The sequence below is a fragment of the Vanellus vanellus genome (assembly GCF_965231255.1).
Source record: "Vanellus vanellus genome assembly, chromosome: 8".
In the NCBI taxonomy this organism is placed as follows: domain Eukaryota; kingdom Metazoa; phylum Chordata; class Aves; order Charadriiformes; family Charadriidae; genus Vanellus; species Vanellus vanellus.
In genome coordinates this window covers 12064745-12083991 of record NC_138913.1, presented here as the reverse complement: position 1 = coordinate 12083991, position 19247 = coordinate 12064745, and the positions used below count along the sequence as shown (strand labels likewise).

At 41.6% G+C, this 19247-nt stretch overlaps 1 protein-coding gene across 1 annotated transcript in view; it reads right to left on the bottom strand.

Annotated features, from left to right (window-relative positions):
* The window catches only part of PDE6D (phosphodiesterase 6D), a 39845-nt gene extending 23146 nt beyond the window's left edge, over positions 1–16699 (bottom strand). The window contains exon 1 of the mRNA XM_082487305.1: positions 16552–16699. Within this exon, the coding sequence (XP_082343431.1) occupies positions 16552–16601 (50 nt within the window). The 5' untranslated portion in view covers positions 16602–16699. The remainder of the gene's footprint in view (positions 1–16551) is intronic.
* Positions 16700–19247: the final 2548 nt, after the last annotated feature.

Genomic DNA, 19247 nt, shown 5'->3' with positions numbered 1-19247 from the left:
TCACTCCTGTACTGCCATAAATTAACATTAAGTAGGTGATTAAAGCGTTCGCAAAGGAAACAGCCCTGCTAGCTTGGTTAGCTCTCTTGGATGGGTACTATTTACTCAAGAATTTTACTGTAATCTCTGTTGGCAAAAAATATTCCACAAAGAACAAATACATATCCCATCTTTTAGTGGAATCCTTCTTCTTAGTCTTCATAAAAAAAAAAGCAAACCCAAACCAAACAAAACCTGTAGCAGGTGCAGACCCACAAATTCTGAAAAATAAGGGGGAGAGAGACATGTGAGTCTTCCTAGACTGAACTGTACACCCCTTAAATATCCCTTGAAGAAACACTGTTCTATGCAGAACTGTTGGTAAGGTGCCTTCCATGAAAATGTTCTCGTACAGATGCATGTACTAAGAGAAGAGAGAAGAAATGGGTAATGTACCACAGGAGTAGCCATCTCTCCCTTCTCTATCAAAGTACCCCTACTGATACAGAGCAGAGAATAGAGGAACACATTAACATGTGAGATACTGGAAATCTGCATAGGAAAATCAGCAGTTGTCTGCAATAGTTTAGTCCCAGTATTCTTCTCAGTTGAACTAAACAACTTGGGTATTCAAACTCTAAATGATTAAAAAGAGCTAATTTCAAGACCAAATCTCTTTACAATCCTACTTTAGTGCAATGATGAAGAAAGCGCAGCAAGTATTTCAAGGCAGAGATTCATATCATTTGTTGACATACTTAACATATTGAATGTGTCCTAAAGGAGATGGGTCTTGAGAACAGAACATTTTTTTTAACCTTAGTTGAGTTAGCTATGCTTTAAGTTTGAAAACCTCTTAGTTTCCAGGATAATTTTTACCTAGTGTTACCTATAAATTTCAGGTTAAATGTCATACTTAATCTTTATTCAAGGTATCAGTGAGAACATTGCTTCCTGTTAAAATTTTAGTGTAATACAGCAGATTGATTCACCCCATTAAAATGATAAGAAAAAGATTCTACTTGTTGGACCTATAACTAAAACAGTGAAGCCTTAACAAGAAGCAATGCTTCCACACCTATGAAGAAAAATAACAGATCCTGAAAGCAATTTCAGAAGCCTCCTGCAGAACTCCTGAGATTCCAGAATACCAGAATCTCACAGCTTCAACAGTAATATTCTGTGTCACCTGTTATAAGTAAAGCTTTCTCCTGTCATCCTCTCTAGACTAAAATTAAAGCACTTCTTCAGATCTACGATATAAACTAGATCCTATTTGCACAAGTACAAAGACTATTGGGTAGTTTTTCTTCTGAATTTCAGCACTATGACTGCAAACATTTGTATAGCTGATAAAAACTACTATACACAAAATAAATAATTTTAACTTATTGGCAAAGCAATTCTAATTGATGTTGCTGAACACTAATTTCTTCTCCCAGTAGCAAGCAACATGAATAAATCTGAACTCAGGGCAGTAAATACAGAGGCTCAGAGATCAATTGTATAGGGTCAGGTCTGTTAAGGCCTCTCTGGGATTTATAAGAACATGTATTTTTCTGGGTCAGTCTTCCTTGATTCAGACACTGATCAGTTCCCAATAGAAAGAGATGAGAAAGTGATATCCACCTGCTTCTGCACAGTTATTCACTCAACACCTGTGATTTTGTTAGGACACAACAAGGTCTGTTAACTGGATGGCTTATCTGTAAAAGATGGCACTGCTGATGTTAGTTTGAAGAACTGCTGCTGTATATCCTAAGACCTCTGATAAGCAGATTTGCATTCACCTTCTCTTTTAAAGGGTACTGGATGGATCTGTTAATGAATGTGGCATACATACAGTTTTGTGTCTTCTTGAAACACACCCCTCTCTGTACCTACTTAGAACTAAAGGTCCATAACTTTGCTCTGATTTCCAAGAGACTCAGACTCCCTGGGCTTGGACTCCTAGGTATTCCAAAATACTCACCTTGGCAAGGAGAACCCCACAACAAAACAGTGCTATCAGTGGACAATTAGATGTTAGGAGAAAAAAGGAGGAAATTAGAATTTTTGCATGTGACATGACAAATCAACATGTAGAGCCATATTAGCAAGGACCGTGACACAGGTCCTTGAACATCAAATCTAGCAACTGGAAGGGACTGTCATTTTTAAAAATCTTCTACAGCAGACTGTCCAGGGCAGAGCCTAAGAGTACAGATTTTGTACATTTGAAAGATATCTTACGTGTGGTTAACTGCCCAAAGACTGGAAGAGGCTACAAGCACAGTGCATTATTACTGGGGAGAGATCCTGTTCTGAGCTAGCCCTTAAAACTCTCCTTCATGCACAGGAGGGCAGACATCTTTAACTCTGGATATCCAAGCAACAGCAGCTACCACAAAAGTCTTCAAGAGCCATAAATTTAAAGAATTCTCAGCCGGTAGTTTGTTGTCCTCCAGCAATCTTATATATTTGGTGAATATTTGGTACACAAAAGTAGGCATCTTCCATACCAAGAGCTGTTCACCCACCTCTTTTGCATGAGGAACAGATAGTTGTCCCTAAAGAGAAAGTCCTGTCCTTGACTTTTTATATTTCTGATAAAGCTGATGTTGCTTAGCCTCTTGCTCTTCCAGGGAATCACAAAGAGCAGAACTAAAACTGTCTTTGAGAGCATACTTAAACTAGTGCTGCTGAGAACAAAAACTAGGCCAGGGGAGATTTCAGAGTTACTGTCAAGTGAGGTATCCACCTATAAAGAAGAAAGCAAAAAATCACCATTGAAAAAGACTGTTTGTAAAATCTCCTTTTAGGGAAAATTTGTAGCTCAGTCTTCACAGAGACATGTCTTGATTTCAGAGAGGTCTGTAAAAGAGGAAGAATTCATTTGTGCAAAGGACTTCAGGGACTCAGGGATTTTTATTTGGCCCTGAAACCTTCAGGTTGTCTGTTAGCACTCCAAATCCCCATCAGATCAATAAAGCCTGCAGTCATTACGGCTGATAGCTCCTACCTTCCAGGAAATGAGCTTGTGAGTTTTAGTCTAATTATTAATAGAAAGGTGTTCACACCACCAAAATCAACGGTAATGGGAGCATTTACAGATTCTTGCTGGCAGTTTCAGAGAAGATACAAATAAAAGATCAAGCACTGAATTTCTCTTGCATTCACACACTGATTCTGTCTAAACTCCCCTTTACTGAAAAAGAATTTGTTCCTCAATACCTTATAAACACAATGTTAATTTTTAAACAGTACCTTTCACTAGCAATTGAATTAATTAGGAGTTTGTCAATGCACAGAAGCAAATCCAGATTAAGGCATGGAGTGAATTTAGAGTTGAGCTAACTATCCCTTATTTAACCCTTGCCTGGATGTTCTTATTCTGCATCAATAGAGTCCAATTCCAAAGCTTTGAAGTGACTTCTGTGATTCGGAACTGGACACACTCACCCTGGGATAGAGGTATGCATAGTGGGGAAATCAAGCAGAAATAGTTAAGGTGGAGTAAATTTTAAGCGTATAAAGCCTATGGTTTTATCTAGATTAGAGCTCTTTGCGACAGCATAGCAACCTCTTCTTTGACCCTGGGGAAGAAAAGTATAGACACTGCTTTATCTCAGTGCAGTACATTTACGTAGTGTAGCTACATGTATTCAAAAACTCCTGGCACTGACAAGCTCCATATTCCCCAAGCCAGTTGGCATAAAGGTGGTGTGTATTCCCTCTGGGTGGGATTATAGTTCTGTATGCTATTCAGGAAAACAGTCCAGACAATTGAACTTCCTTTTCCAGGAGCGTTCATATGCCCTTTCTCACAAGTAATGCTAAAAACCGACAAAAATGAATGAAATCCTGACAAGATACTCTTTACATAGCTCTCAAAGCAAATGCCAATTGCGGCCTTCAGGGAAAAAGTGAAACATGTGCTGCTGCAGTACATCTGTTAATTAGTCTATAAGGACTATATGTGTTTATGGACTTTAGTTTAAGGACTCATGTTTATGACACGAGTGAAAACTAACCATTGCAACAGAAGTAATGCCAACTGAACACAGTTCAACCATTTTGTTCAATCTCAGAGCAATACTCAGCATATGCGCACTGGCACGAACGTGACACTGGAATTGGTAGGGCAGAAGTCACTCAGTTCTACTAAAGGCGGTTTACTCAAAGGACTTCAGTTTTTTTTGAACCTCTGCACATTTAACACTGCCCCAAATATCTCACACACAGCGTATACCTTGCTGTTTCAATCCAGCGTTGCTCTGTAACCAGGGATACATCTAAAGATCACCACAGGTTCTCTGGGAAAGCAATGCAGTATCCTTGAAATGTAATTAGAGAATCACAAGGGGATTTAATCGTATAGTTTTATAGTAAAACAGTATTTAGCCCTGGCACTAACATTCTTCACCTAATAAACAAAATAAAAATTCAAATCAGCCAGAGAAACAGCTCTGATAAGCATTTTCATAAAGTCCACAATGACAAATGCCAATCTCCTCTTTGCTGACATGGCACAGCAGGGGAACAAGCCACCCTTTTCCTGGCATTAGCTTAAATGGTTCCTCAGATATACAATCCATGTGGATAGTACTGGCCTGAATTTCACAAAAGCTACAAATACTTTGGGTTTGTTTGTTTGTTTTTAAGATGGGCTATGTGTGCATGAGCAATGGGCATACTTTAGCCTTACAAACAGTACAACCCTTACAGCCAAGACCTCCATGACTGAATACAAAGAGCATCTTTACTGCCAGCTACCCTATTTTTCCAGGGATGAACTGGCAAAAAATGACTACGAACACTCTCAACACTTAGCCAAGGGAGTAAGTAAGGATGTGATTAATTAGGTGAATGCGAGTGGCCCTCTAAACTCACAGGACAAGACCACAGTGAGAATCAGATGTAGTTCTCCAAGGGACAAGAGAAAAATAGGTCATGGATCTGAGCCAGTAAAGTAGTTATATCTCTGGAGCACTATGCAAGTTATTGAAAGAACCATTTTACAGTATCTTTTAAAAAGCTTTCTTTCCTCTGCTGACATAGCACTGTTATTTTTCAGAGCCAGGAATAATTTCCGCTGACATGATAGGAGGCTGCTATACAAACAAGAAGTCGACAACTCATTTTAAGACACGTGGTATTAAAAACGTAGGATATAAAAATCAATAGCTGCTACATGGGACACAAGTAAGTTATTTAACAAAGTGAAAGCAGTAAATTAGCTTAATGGCAGGACCACATACTGCAATATAGATCAAACAATTTTTGGTTCTCCACTTAAAACTGACAGGAATAAGATTATTCAATGAAAACAAGTTCATTATCTTGTCTCTTCTGAGGAAGGGAGGAAAACTTAGAGCATACAGACCAAGTGGAGAAACAAAACAAAACTGAAAATACAGAGGGAATGATTGGCAGTTGCATGAGGAAACTAATCTTGAAAATGGACCAGAGGCTGCTGAAAGCGGAGGTAGAGAGGAGGAAAAAAGGGGGATTTATGCAGATTGAGGCAGAACTCTCAAAACACAAGGACTCCATATCAGAATTACTGTGCTTTTGTAGGAACCTACTAGAATATGAGAAGTGCTTAAATTTGCAGTGTGGATTAGTGATTTGACAATTTAACCATCCCAACATTTTACACAGCACTAGGCAGTACGGCAGTCTGAAAAGAGAGTAAGTTGTTTGTAAAAGCACTACAGCAAAACACAGAAATTACAAGTAAAAAATTCAGTTCCAAACTAGTTTAGAACAGGTAAAATACTAGCATTTAGTTCTGAATGCCGTACTTTAATCAGCTTCTACAGATATACTAATGTGAATGATACTGATGTGAACCATACTGATGTGAACCTCTGAGCATGTCACTAGGGGATCTCTCAAAGATGAGGGTCTCTGCCCAAACCAGTATCTCTCTGCTTTAGCACACATTGGAATTTAGATGGAAAACATTACTGTGGGGATACAGTAATGAAATCTCCACTGAAATGACAGAAGAGCAATTAACTCTATTACTTCCAAGAAGCTCCTATAACTTTCATTGTCAATAAAATCTACAGTTATGTTTATACTACATTTTTAATAGTATTATTTTAACAAGCTTGTAGCTGTATGTTAAAATTTCAGAGTATTTGAAATCTGATTTTTATAATTTTAATCAAAATCTATTAATACATTTTTCAGCTGAAGCAATGGAATATCTTATTTCTGCTGTGAAAATAAACAGCATCTACAAATAATACAATCAGCTGTAGCTCACAAGATTCTTTCAATTTAGTTATTAATAACAACAAAATAATAACAATTTAGTTATTGAAAAGCTAGACTTACACACAGCTGATACAAATATTATGTTTTTAAAATATTATTTTGTTCTTTCGAAGTGTGTATCTTCATAAGCGTTTATGTTAAGATGAATGTCAATGCTGTGAAGTTATACACACAAAGCTCAAAAAATGCCATAATCAGCATTCCCTGAACCTATTCCAGGTGTGCCTATGTTAAAATATAGTCTTTGTTTATTTGAATTTACACCTTTTCAAACATGCCTCTGCCTCATTCACTGCATTTACTATTTCAGAACCGGCAAAACTGGGACTTGTACAATGTTATTAAGCAGGAAAATAAGGAAATACTGTTTTATCAGTGAAACAAATGCACGAGACATCATGAACTGTGAAACATTTCCACCTGGCCTCTGGCAGGGCTTTATTTAAATGAGAAAGAAGTCCTTGATGAGGGTAGTATGGCTAGAGGTTTTAGAGGAGTAAAGTCTTGCTCTGCCTTGCTTCTACTTTGTATAGGTAGGGAGAAGTAGATCATGTTGAGGGTGCCAGGGGTGAGACAGGAGCTTTGATCTTCTCTGAGGAACAGACAGAGCCTTAAAAAGGTAACCTCTCAACTTTCCTTGGGGACTTTTTTTTTTTTCAAATAGTACTTCAGTTCAGACTAATTTAAAATACATTTATATTTTTGTTGGCTTAAAACTCTAAGGAACTTAATCTAATGGAGGATGCTAGTAGGACCAGGGAACCATTTTTTTTCCTTCTTTCTAAGAAGGTAAATATTTCTCTGCAGAAGCTGAGGTTAATCTCCGTGTTATACTAATATAATGCAATTCCCTTTGAAGGAATTGCAAGGGGAAACACATAAAACAATTCCTTCCTGGATCTGTTAAAAAAAAAAATAGTTTTTATGGCAATAGTGTAACCTGTAATGATTCCTTGTGGATTAATGAGGGTGTCATAAATTAACAGCCCAAACTGGATTGAGAAACTTATTGGCTTCTCTCCCTCTTTCTGGAAAGAGTATTTTAAAAAAATATGCACTTGCTTTCCAAGGCTGGAAGTGATTTTTAGCCAATGATTTCCTATATCTGGCTTATGAGAGTTGCAGGAGAATTGAGCCTTTAAGGGCACCTGCTGTGTGGTTCTAGACCCTGTTTTTGACTTTGCGTGGTTGCTGGGCAGTAACTTGTCACGCAGCACACTAATGCTAAAGACTTCCTGCACAGAACAAGGGGAAAGAGAAGATGACTGCCTTAAAATATAACCTCAATGTGTTTCTCTTAAGATAAATGTGAAGTTAAAAAGCTAAGCTAATAATACTAAGCTAAGACTTCAGAATTGGTGCTGCAAGGGTAAGTAGGCATGGTGATGTGAGAAACCTCCTCAGGTGAGCTAGTGCTGACAGCTGGAGAAGACAGCATGAGGTTGCACAGAGAATAAGTTTATCTGATGTAAGACTGAGGCTGTGGGCATGACATCTGACAGCAGTGGTGGCTAAAGGGAGGGCTGCTTTTCACAGCCCTCCTCAGCTGCTTCCTACTTTCTCCCTCAAATCTAACAGCTGAGCTGTTTGTAAAACTGCTAACCTGATCTACTTGACCAGTACAGGTCTCTGCTCCTTAACCTACTGCTTAAGCCATTTAAACTAGCACGCCTCATTCTGACTGAAACAGGAGGTTGCAGTGCTCATCTGACCAGCTCAGCTAGTAAATCTGAAAATGAGGTAACAAGCAGCCGGTGATGATAATCTGTGCTCTGCACAGCTGCTGTGACAGAAGCACACATCAAGAAGAATGTAAGGGCTGATATTTTTTCAAATGTCCTCTTTCCTCAGAAGCAACAAACTCATACCACTTCCTGGACTGAGCTTTTTGGTTTTTTTGAAGTGTCACTTAAAGGCTGATAAGGTTCAAGCAAAATAAAAATCTGGACTTTTTTCCTCCTTATCTCAGCTCCTGGGGGGAAAAAAAAGTAACTTTACTAGAGAAACAATCAAGTCTGAAGTTGGACTGCAACTGACAGGCAACTATTCCAATGCACTAAAGAGTCTACCCTTAAGACTTACTTTGGACATTTGACTTCCAGTTTATCTCTAGAAGATCCCCCTGTATTAAAGGTCAGTAGGTATTTATTGGTGTCCAATTTCCAGATGTGTTGGTCTATTCCACCACATGGCAGCACACTAATGGGGATAATGGTTCTTCTACTCTCTCTCTCTACAAACCTCTTCCTTCAAGAGGGGTTGAGGATGTTGCAGACACCTTTAAGCACAGAAATAGCAAGAGCCCATGCCAACAGATTAATAGAAAATGGGTTCCTCCTTACTGAGGGTCTCCATAAGCATTTTCCCATACACAGTATGAATTTATATTTAAAGCAATGCAAACAGCTAGTTTTTTACCATCTCCTAAAACAGAATTTCCTTTGACTTTCCAAACCGAAGTGACCTGACGTTAACTCTCTGCTTGCCAAGCAGGCTGTCCCTGATTAGAAGGTTCTGACACTCTTAATAAAACATTAGATAGATTTCTTGGTTCCAAGTGCATGTAACCTTTCTTTTGGAAAGGCTTAAATCAAGTCACTTGAAGTGAGGAGGAAAGGGGCACGCAAGTGATCTGCTTAGGTGGGGTATACATTCATTGGTGATGAAAGTGCAAGGTTCCCCCTCCATTTTCTTGATACAATAAATAGGAAAAGATTGATATAATCAGCTGTCCCACGGACCAAATGAGCTTCTGACGCACTACAGAGTAGATGAAGCTTATGTACACAGTGTAGCATACAGACTGACCCATATAAATATTCCTCTATAGAATTACTAAGAAGCAAAATCCCCTGCACTCTCATTCTAGCTAATGGAAGACAATACTCCTCCTAGTTAGTTAAGCAATCCATTCAATACAGGAGTGGATAAATTTAATAACAATGCTTTTGTGCACTGTTATCCCAGAGGCTGACTGAAAAGCAAAAATGATTTTTTTTGCTCTTGCCTTTTACCTAAGCCTGCCATTCTTCCAGAAGAATGTTGCCTGATATTCTTGCCATGAACATAATCAATTCAAAGGTTTACTCATGGCTGAATCATTCTGATACTGTTTCACTTAAGTCTCTTCTATACCTAACATTTGTGTCACAATAAGAACTTTGTTCAGGAGAAATCTGACAATGGAATGTTGAGATCATGATAACAACTAACAATCCTGACTGTTGATCAGGATTTATCAATATGTAGCTGAGATGTGGTTCCTACTGTCATTCATGATAACATCAGTTACTGTGAAGTGTCTTCTGGACAGCCTCCCAACAGTCGTACTATGTCTACTCAGACATGATGTCAAATAGCTTTGGAAATGCATGTGTGTGGGTGTGCCATCAAAAACTGTCACCTATTCTTTAATGCTCCTCTGGGAGTGATGCTACACATGCGAAATCTCTGGTTTTTTGTGGTTGCTCCTGATTCAGCTTCGGGATAAAAAGGCAGCCCCTGAGAACGGCCTGGGTTTTTTTCTTCGTATTCGGTGCTTGCTACTGTAGTTTCTTGCACATCACCTGTAAATCTGGTCCTTAAGGTGTGTGAGCATCAGATGTGAAAAGATCACCTTTCGTGTGCTTGCAGAACTAACTTTTGATAAATTTTGCTACACTAATATGCAGAAAAAGACAAAATTCGATATTGCCAGTGGACATTAATAGATCATGATATTTTCTGCCTGTTATCTGTACTTGAGAACCTAGCATACTTCATACTTCTATACAAACTTGGACTATCTAGGTTAAGCCAATGCTTTCTTTACTCTTCAATGGAGGGCCTGACCTCAAATTTGAAGCTGCTTTAATTTCTCATCTTAGAGAAATACAAGAGGCTAATATATTAATAAATTGTGAAAGTCAAAGGCAAAAAATGGAGTATAGTGGCCTGTTATCTTACTAACTTCACGTAAAATTTTCACTTTTAAAATTCTTTCCAGATCAACTTAAATTCAGTTAAAAGTGTGTAAGAGCAAGTTGAATCAGCTTCCATGCTAAGACTGCTTTAGCTAACAGAAGACTGTTATTCAGAGACACAGAAGACACATCAGCTTAAAAAAAACCACAACACCTACTCTGAACAGAATCTGTTTAACTTGAGGATTTTTAGATGCCTTCCCCGCTTGTCCATATCTCTATAAGCTTGGCTTTTTTCCTACATGTTGGCTGCAAAGATGCATGGGGTGGGGTGGGAAGAAGCTCTACCAATTATCACTTGATGGATTAAATGGCTATCTTTTGTTGTGTGGAAATTCAAACACTATAACGATGGCTGAAGCATAAGGCATTAATGACTTCCAAGGATTCTGATTCCTGCCAAGGATGCAGCAGGTATATAAACAGGTAATCTTGGCATTTTTTGCCAAGAGTAACTGCTATTATCTTAATATGATATAAAGGAAATAAGGGGAAATAACTTTGTTAATGACAACTGTGTTGTTTTAGGTACCTTATGAGGTTGGCACTAAGCAAACAATTAAAAATACTGAAACCAAAATTCCAGTGAAATGCAGGATGGGTAAGCTTTAGAGAGATGAAAGGATAAAGCTTAGAAATAAAATTGTAACCACAAGGTGCTAAAGTAATATGGCTGACCAAAAAGAAAATTCCAAACTTCAGTGTCAGCTTACACTTCCAAATCAGTATTAGTTAACATGTATTCTCTCCAGCACCTGGCAACTCATTTGTTTCCTGTGATGATGGAGCTCTTGATGCCCCTTCCACTGCCAAGGGCACAAAGCACCACTTCCAACACTATGAGTGGATTGCATTAAGTCTGAAATGCAGAACACCAACTGTAGCTCATTCAGATATAAAATTAATGCAAATCACTGTTCAAGCATAATTACATATTTTTTTCGATGAAAGTTAACAACTGGAGGACATGAAGTTTTTGGTGTTCACTGAGGAACCAGGCAGGTAAAACCAAACCTGGTAGAACTGCTCCTGCCTTATTTGCAGGTACACTTTATGACTTAAGCATAAGAAACATGATTAGTCTGTGTTTAGTATGCCAGAACTATAGATCATACTTACTGCAGAACTTCTGTCAACACTGGAAACAATTCCAATATGGTAAAGGCACCTTGACCACCGTGACACTTAACTATCAAGTACAGCCTGGCTAAAGCTTCTATGTGAAACTCTGGCCTCTTTGAAACAAAGACCTCTTGATGCTGCCAGAGTGGGAACTTGTTCTGCAGTCAGACTGTGAACGTGGACAACTCTTGCTTGTAAAGTACTCTAAGGTTTGTAGATGGGAAAGTGGTAATAAACGTTCAAGTACAACACAAAACCAATTTTTCAGATCGTATAAATGATGAATTTATGCATTAGATGGAAGAACATTTCAGAAACATGGATGGGGATGCACAAACTCATGTTTTCTAGAAAGTTTTAAATTGTACTGGCACAAGCCACATGTACATTCTGCTTTGGCTTGCTACAGAGTACACTGCCCAGCTTCTGGGCAGCCCTGTTCCCTCTCTTAGCTGGCCAGTGTCTCCTTTTAACCCATGAATTTGGTGATTCATCTTTTTATGCCATTGTGAGAAGTCTAAACAAATTGAAATCTGAGGAAGCCAGACAAAGGGCAATTTTAAAGCCAATTAAAGCTGCTACATTGTTAGTTTTGTAAACACTGCAACAGTTTTAAGTGAATAAGCAGCTAAAGATCTAGTGGGCTAACAAATTGGAAACTCAATTTGATGGAGCTTCCATTTGGATTTCTCTAACTTCTGAATGCTGCATCAAACTAGTTAAACTTCAATGACTATTCTAGGAACTGATAGGCAAGATTGTCATTGACTACAGTTTCTGTGCGTACAGCAGAAACCAGGTGGAAGTTGGAAATAGAACTGATTCTGTCCGCAGAGTAATATAAAGTTCAGAGAAGCTCTTAATCGTTTCTGGTATAACTATATTTTCATTACAGCTCTACCCATCTTTGTAAGAGGTTAATGCTCTGCTAAAATTATTTCCTAGACAGAAAAACAATGGTGAGAGGAGGACTGGAAGAAGCTCTGGGAGCTAGGAGGATGTTGCACAGGGAACTCTGAAGATTCCAGAAAGTAGGACAGCCTTTGACATACAAAGTTTTGCCTACAAATGCTGGAGTGCCTGAGCTACAGGTATATGTTTACACTGACCACAAATACTAGTTTCATAACTCCATAATTATTCTGACCTACAGTTAATACTGTTTCTTTATGCTTATGATTACCATATTAATTTGTTTCAGGAGAAACAAAGTACAGTGAGATACACTGCATAGCCTTAAATGGAAGTTCATGGAAAAACTTATCCTAAACTGAAAAATATCTGCAGGGCAATTAACATGATGGAGATCCAATTCTGATAAGACTCCTCTGTACAGATGAAAATAAAATAGGTGATATCTTGTTTAACTTGTAAGATTTAAAATATAAAATGGGTGTGCTTACTCGTATGTTGAAAGGCTTGACTTAGCACCTTAACTGTGCTATGAGACCTAACTGACTTGTTTGGGTTTTCTCTTCCTTGCTGTTCTGGCTAAAACATTACAGGAAGAAGGGCATAAAGAAGCTAAACAGTGGTTGCTCAAGAGTTGGATGTGAATCTGTTGTTGCAAACTATGACTGGGTATTTCTAATCTACAGCATGGATGCTATGTAAGAAAGCAAAGCATGTGTGTTTTCCAAACGCTGGCAGACCAAATTAAATAGGATAACGGTCTACAGTGTCCTTATTCTAGTGAACATAGCGCATAAAAAATACATAATTCTGTGCTAGTTTATATCAGAACTAAGATAAACAGGCAACCCACAAATTATCTGGGGGGGGGCGGGGCAGGGAGCAGAGACATCAAAAAAAAACCCCAAACCTGAATTTTGATTGTTAGGGAAATAAATTACCAGTGTGTTTTTTTTTTTTTTTTAATGAAAAATGATGCTAAATACATTTAACAGTGCACACTAACTCCAAAGATAAAATGGCAGAATGAAACCTGAAGAACGTGTTGAAAGGGTAAGTGAGGGTCAAGTCAAATGTTATTCTGTAGCCTGACAGAGTTACTGTCCCATCTTCTGGAGAAAAAAGGCATAATCAAATTTCATGCATTTGAGATTACAGGACCAGCTGTGCATAAGTACTTGCAGAAATAAGACTTGGCTAATATTCCAGAGAAATGATTCTTCAGTTACCAACTGAACTGATATTGCTTATAGTCAAACAACCAGTTTGCATTTTCACAGTACTAGACTACCTGTAGATGTTAAGTCTAACGACTGCTGTTCAGGTGAGTGCCTTCAAAACAAGAAGCTAATGAACATACAAGCTCTGTTAACAAATACAGTCTCTGAAGAAGTGATAAGCTATAAAAGGTTTTGCTGGCTGCTTTCAGTCTTTTACTACAACATACGTACTGGACTGTCAGTTTCCAATTTTTAACTGGTGCCATAAAAATTCTTAGGACAAGTGTAAACGTACAATGAATATCCTCATTTGCCTGCAAGCATAAAATATTTCTTCTCCTTTGGTTTTAATCTCTTTCAAATAGCAACATCCATGAGGAGTAAATGTTTCTGGCTTAAATTTCAGGACGCTAGCCGCAACATGTTTCTGCACTAGTGTCATAGAGGAAGGAAAGCATATCTCTGTATTAAATAAAGTTAGAGGGTAGATTTGGGCTATAATTTAACTTCCACAGCAGCATGTCCCAATCAGTTGGAAAGCTTGTAATTAACCTCTTCTCAGGAACCACAAGCAAACAGAACTTGTTTGAGGAGACTTTGATTACTCAATGTGAACTGGATTTCCAGCTAGAGTGCCTGTTCTTGTGTTAAAGCAAGCATTTTGGAAGCCTGCTTTCTGCCCTATCAACTGATCTTGTCACAAAAGGAATCTAATACATACAGACCCTAGGTGTAATACTGTGCCAGTTTCTTGTGCTAAAAGCAAGTTCAGTTTGCAGGGTGCGCTTAAGTTGCTGAAGTCCCTCCCTCCTGGGGGCAGAGGAAAAGGTTTTCAAGTACTCAACGTATAAACTTAACAGCTTTTCAGAATGTTTCTCTCTTTCTATTAAGTAGATTAAATTAGCACACACAGCAGTAGAGTGGGTGGAAGATAAAGCATCTCTCTAAAATGTAATGCTCTGTAGAATACATGCTTATTCTTAGAGAAGGAAGTGGAAGTCTGAGCTGATGGCTGCCTTACAGAGAGCATACTCACATCTGGGCATGAGTAGTTTCCTGTGTGGATGGCGCAGTGTCTCAAGGTTTCCTCTCATAAATGAGGAATGTCTGTTCAGCCACTCTTCTGGCTTACTAGAGGCATAGATTAATGTTTTTCAACTACTTTAACTTGCTAAAAGTTCCAATTATGAAATGTTTCTCAACACTTTCCTGTTTCTCAGACTTTATACTACCTGGCCCCTATGGCAACTATCAAAGTACTCCAGCATGTTTTTCGAGAAGCACAGTCAATGTTTTTTCCTAAAACTGTCCTGTCAAAAGTAAAATTGATGTCAGCGTTTTGTGAGGACAAGCAAAGGAAAGCTAAACTTGAGGTACTTCAACATGGAACTGCAGAGTGTTTCTACTAAATCTTGTCCACGCTGTGGTGCTTGAGATAATAGAAGTTTACCTTAGGTTTGTCTAACATCCTTCCTCTCAAAGGGAAAAAGCATTTTCTACTTAAGCCAACAAACAATAAAATGGGTTATTTCATTCAAAGTTGGACAAAGGCCTTCATGTAAATTCTGCTATCCAGCAAAGACTATATACAGACACATGCAAGAAGCACTTTAAAGTTTGTTTCCTAGGCTTAACTTTCCAAGCACTCCTCACTTCTACCAACAGCTTAGTCTGGTCTTGTCAGCAGCTTATTCTTCTCCTAATTGCCAGCACAAAAGGTTCTTAAATCATGTTTTGACAGCTAAAATACTACATCTTCATAAATAAAAAGAACTGTCGATAGTGCTAGCGCAGAAGTAAAGGAACCAGATGCAGTACTAACAGCTAGGGGAGAGGACAATCATTCAAAAGTTAAGAAAAGCATCTGCTTATAGTCTGATAACAGCTATCTGTCTAAATCCAACCTAGAAAATTAGATCCTGCTACAGCTGGCATAGAGATTATCAACATCTCGCTGGACAAAAAAAAAAAAAGCTGTTTAGAAATAACAGTATTAGATCAAGAGGGTATTCTGTTCACTTCTGTCCTTTGCATTGCAAAAAAAGAAAACCAACCAACCCTCAACAATTTTCTGATGTCTAAAGGTCAAGTTAGCAAGCTTGCATCTGTCTTCTAAGCTTGGAAGAATCTGCTATAGTAAAATATAATAGCTTTATTTTATGTGTGGCATATTTTTTTCACCGTTAGTTTGTGCATGGGCCTTCAGGTTAAGCCTTTTTTTACTTCACTGAAATCCTGGGTTGGAAGGCTGCACGCAGGATCCCACTTCTCTTCCAAGCTCAAATCTCTCATTTCATCAGCATTAAATTCATATTTAGGTAACAGAGAGATGCAATGAGAATGCTTTTTGAAAGCCACAAGATGAAAAGCTTTAGAATGAACTGCACAGAAAGGCATTAACACCGAAGATTATGTCAGCGTTAGCAATAAAAGACATTATATGACCACCCATGACCAACACAACATGTGCTAGTACCTCACGATATGAAAAGGAACAAAATATTTAGTTGTTTCTGGACCTGATGACCAGGTAGTTCCTTTCCAAGCAGAGGTGCCCAAGCGCGGGCCGGAGCGGAAAGGAGCAGATCCTCCTGGGGCCGAGGGCACCGGGCGCTGAGCTATTTCACTTGCCCTCCGTAAGCCGTCCTCACTGCCGAGGCGGGGGGCTCCCGCCGCCGCCTTCCTGCCCAGCCCCTCTCCTCCGGTCGCCCGTCAGCAGTCGCCCGGCGGACAGCTCCGGTGCGGCGGGACGCCGGGGAGGCAGCCGCCCCGATGGGGACCGCCCCGCGCCTCACAGAGCTACGGAGGCTCTTTCCCGTCTCCCCCTCCCCGCCCAGGCGGCTCAGGCCGGTCCCAGCCCCGCGGGGCTTCAGCCGCGTCCAGGGACAGGGACACCCCCCTCGACGCCATTGGGAACAGCCCAGCCGGGGAGGCGTTTCCATGACAACCCCCTTCCCGCCCCGGGGGCCTTGCACGCGCCCTCGCCACAGGGGGGCGACGAACCCCGGTTCCCCCCGCCCACCCCCCACCTGCTCGGCCGGGACCCGCCCGCCCGGCCGCCCGCCTCACGGCCCCCGTCGGGAGGATACAGCTTGAAGCCCCGGAGGATCTCCTTGGCCCGCTCGTCCGTGGCCGACATGGTCCTGCCGCGCCGCGCCGCGGGCGGACGGGGCTGGGCCGGGCTGGCCTGGCTGCGCGGGCCTGGGCGGGAAGGCGGAGGTGACAGCGGCGCCTCAGGACCCCCCCACCCCTCCCCCCTCCCTCCCTCCCTCCCTCCCTCGCACCCGCCACTGGCCGGTGCAACCAACCCGAGCGGCCTCCCGCCGTCCCGCCCCCCGTCCCGCCGCACCGGCCAATCAGCCGCTGTGGCCGCCTCATCGTCCCGCCTTCTGGGGCAGGAAGGACGGCACGGTTGACCAATCAGACGGCGCGTCCGCCCGCCCTACTCCCCTCCCTCATTCAAGGGCGGCTGCGCAGCGGTCGTTAAGGCGTACACCCCGGCTGAGTTTGACGTCGCCGGGGGACGGGAGTCGCCGCAGGACAAACTTCTCCCGGCCGCTCCGTTCCGCCGTTGTGAGGCTGGGCCGCGGGGGGGTCGGGCGGAGGCCCGGGTGAGGGGAGGCCGCGGGGCGGGGGGGTAGTGGAGGGGGGTGAGAAGCCGCCACAGGCCTGGTCAGCCCCCGCCCGGCGGCGGCCTGCCCGGGGGAAGGCCGCCTGGGCTGTGCCCGATCTGCGGGAGCTCGGCTGGCGCTTCTCAGGCGGTGGGCAGGTCTGGCTGCGGGTCCGGCCCTCGGGCTGCTTGACGGCAGCCCAGCCGAGCCCCAGTCGTGAATTTGGGTAGTACCGGGGACCTGGGATGCCTGCTGCGTTCAGAGCAACTCCTGCGTGTGGCGAGGCCAGAGCTAACGGGACCGGCGTTCCGGAGAAAGTTTAAAATAAATAGTGTGTTTTTCCTGGGACGAAAGCAGCCTTCTTTGTACTGCAGAAATTTGGCCTTTGGGTTTGTGTAGCGAAGTAGATCGTGGGGGAAAGTCTGGTTTGTTAGCGCATCCCAGAAGCCAGGCTGTTCTTTAATATGAGCACGAAAAATTAACTGCTCCATTAACAATCTGAGCGCAGCTAATACAAAGCATTAATAAGTCATGAGAAAAATAAAGGCAGCAGTTGTAATCCTGGCTCAGAACAGGACCAGCGAACAATCATTCATGGCTCTGCTTGCCTCCAAATCAGCCACTGTACAAGTGAGGAGAACATGAACATTAATAAAGGTCGCATTTAATGCATAAGGACAAGGCCACTGCCAGTATAACCAATAAGAGATCTTAATAATAAAAATAGGTAGCATTTATTTCCCTGATGTATGTGGTCCATGCTCAGTTCCACACCATCAGTTGAAAAGTGTATGAACAGATCATTTTGAATCTGGGCAGAGTGCCAGGGGTACGCTATGCTAATATATATCTATCTTTTATTAAGAGTCCTTCCTGGGTTTTAGATAGACTGTGTAATTACATGCTGTCTAAGGAAGAGGGACTAAAGATCACCGAGGAGAAAAGACTGACAGGGAGAAAAGGCAAGCAAGAAAAAGAGTAGACCTGAAAAAGGCAGAAACAAATGGTTGTGTGCGGAAGAAGAGCTTGCCAGGTGGAAGTGTGACATGCTGGTGTACACAAGACATAAGGAACTCAATCCCGGCTTTGTTCAGGCTCCTCAGAAATGAAAGAGCCAGAGACCAAATGGGTCTCACAGCAAGGAACTCTTGCAGCATTGAAGGGCTTCTCTAGCACAGGGATAGGAGTGTTTCCAGAATTTAGAGTTGGGGCCTTTGTGTTTTCTGGCCAAATCTCAGAATTCCCAAATTCACCTTTGTCATGGTTTGAGGTTTAACCTGTGCAGGGAAGCACAGGCCTCATTTATGAAGTTGTAAAAATCACAAAATCACAAAAGGGCTTATGGCACAAGTGTGAAGTTGTTGTGACTGCTCCAGGCACAAGCAGCAGTGGAACATGTGACACCATAACTCAGTGACAGAAATCCTGGGATCTCTCTCCTCTCAAAATCCTTTGGCTGTATTAATAAAAATTACACCCTTGAGCACGTCGTCCTTCCAATCTACTTGCAAGAAAGTTGCTGGAAGTCTCACTATCCCTTGGTGCCACTTTGTACTGAAAACTTCACCTTTGCTTTCATGTCTCTTGCGGATGTGACAGTTTCTGAGTTGCCATTGCAGGTGAGAAGATGCCTCCAGCCTGCTTTCTGCTTCCCCAGAAGTTGTTCTCTGAAGGTGCAGATAAACGAGCTGGTGTTTCTCCAGATCAGTGTAACTGGGAGATGGTTTCATAAGCTGGGGCTTCATCCCACCCCACAATTGATGCAAAGGGTTGTACAACTGCCTATCTGCAACCACTCAGACACACATCTCTCCTGGTCTGGCCAAGGTGCAAGATGAGAGTCCAGTCTCTGGATCCTGTGAAATGCGGAGAGCTTGACAGCTTCTTCAGCAGAGCGTGGGAGTTTCCATCACCCTGTGTTCTGGAGATGTATGCTGGCAGCTGCAGGGGTCAGAAGCCTGGAAGGGGAGAGGATAAATGGATGAAGCACAGTGAAAGCACACACAGATGAGAAACAAAACTGCATGCAGGACCATGTTAGCATTTACGCAGCTCAGCTTACCCCTAGAGCTGCTGGCCATAGTGCAGGTGCACCTGCTCCTGCTCTAACATGGCCATGGTTCCAACAGTTGATTTCATTTTGCTTTAAGTTGGTTGGGAAGTAAAATTATTAC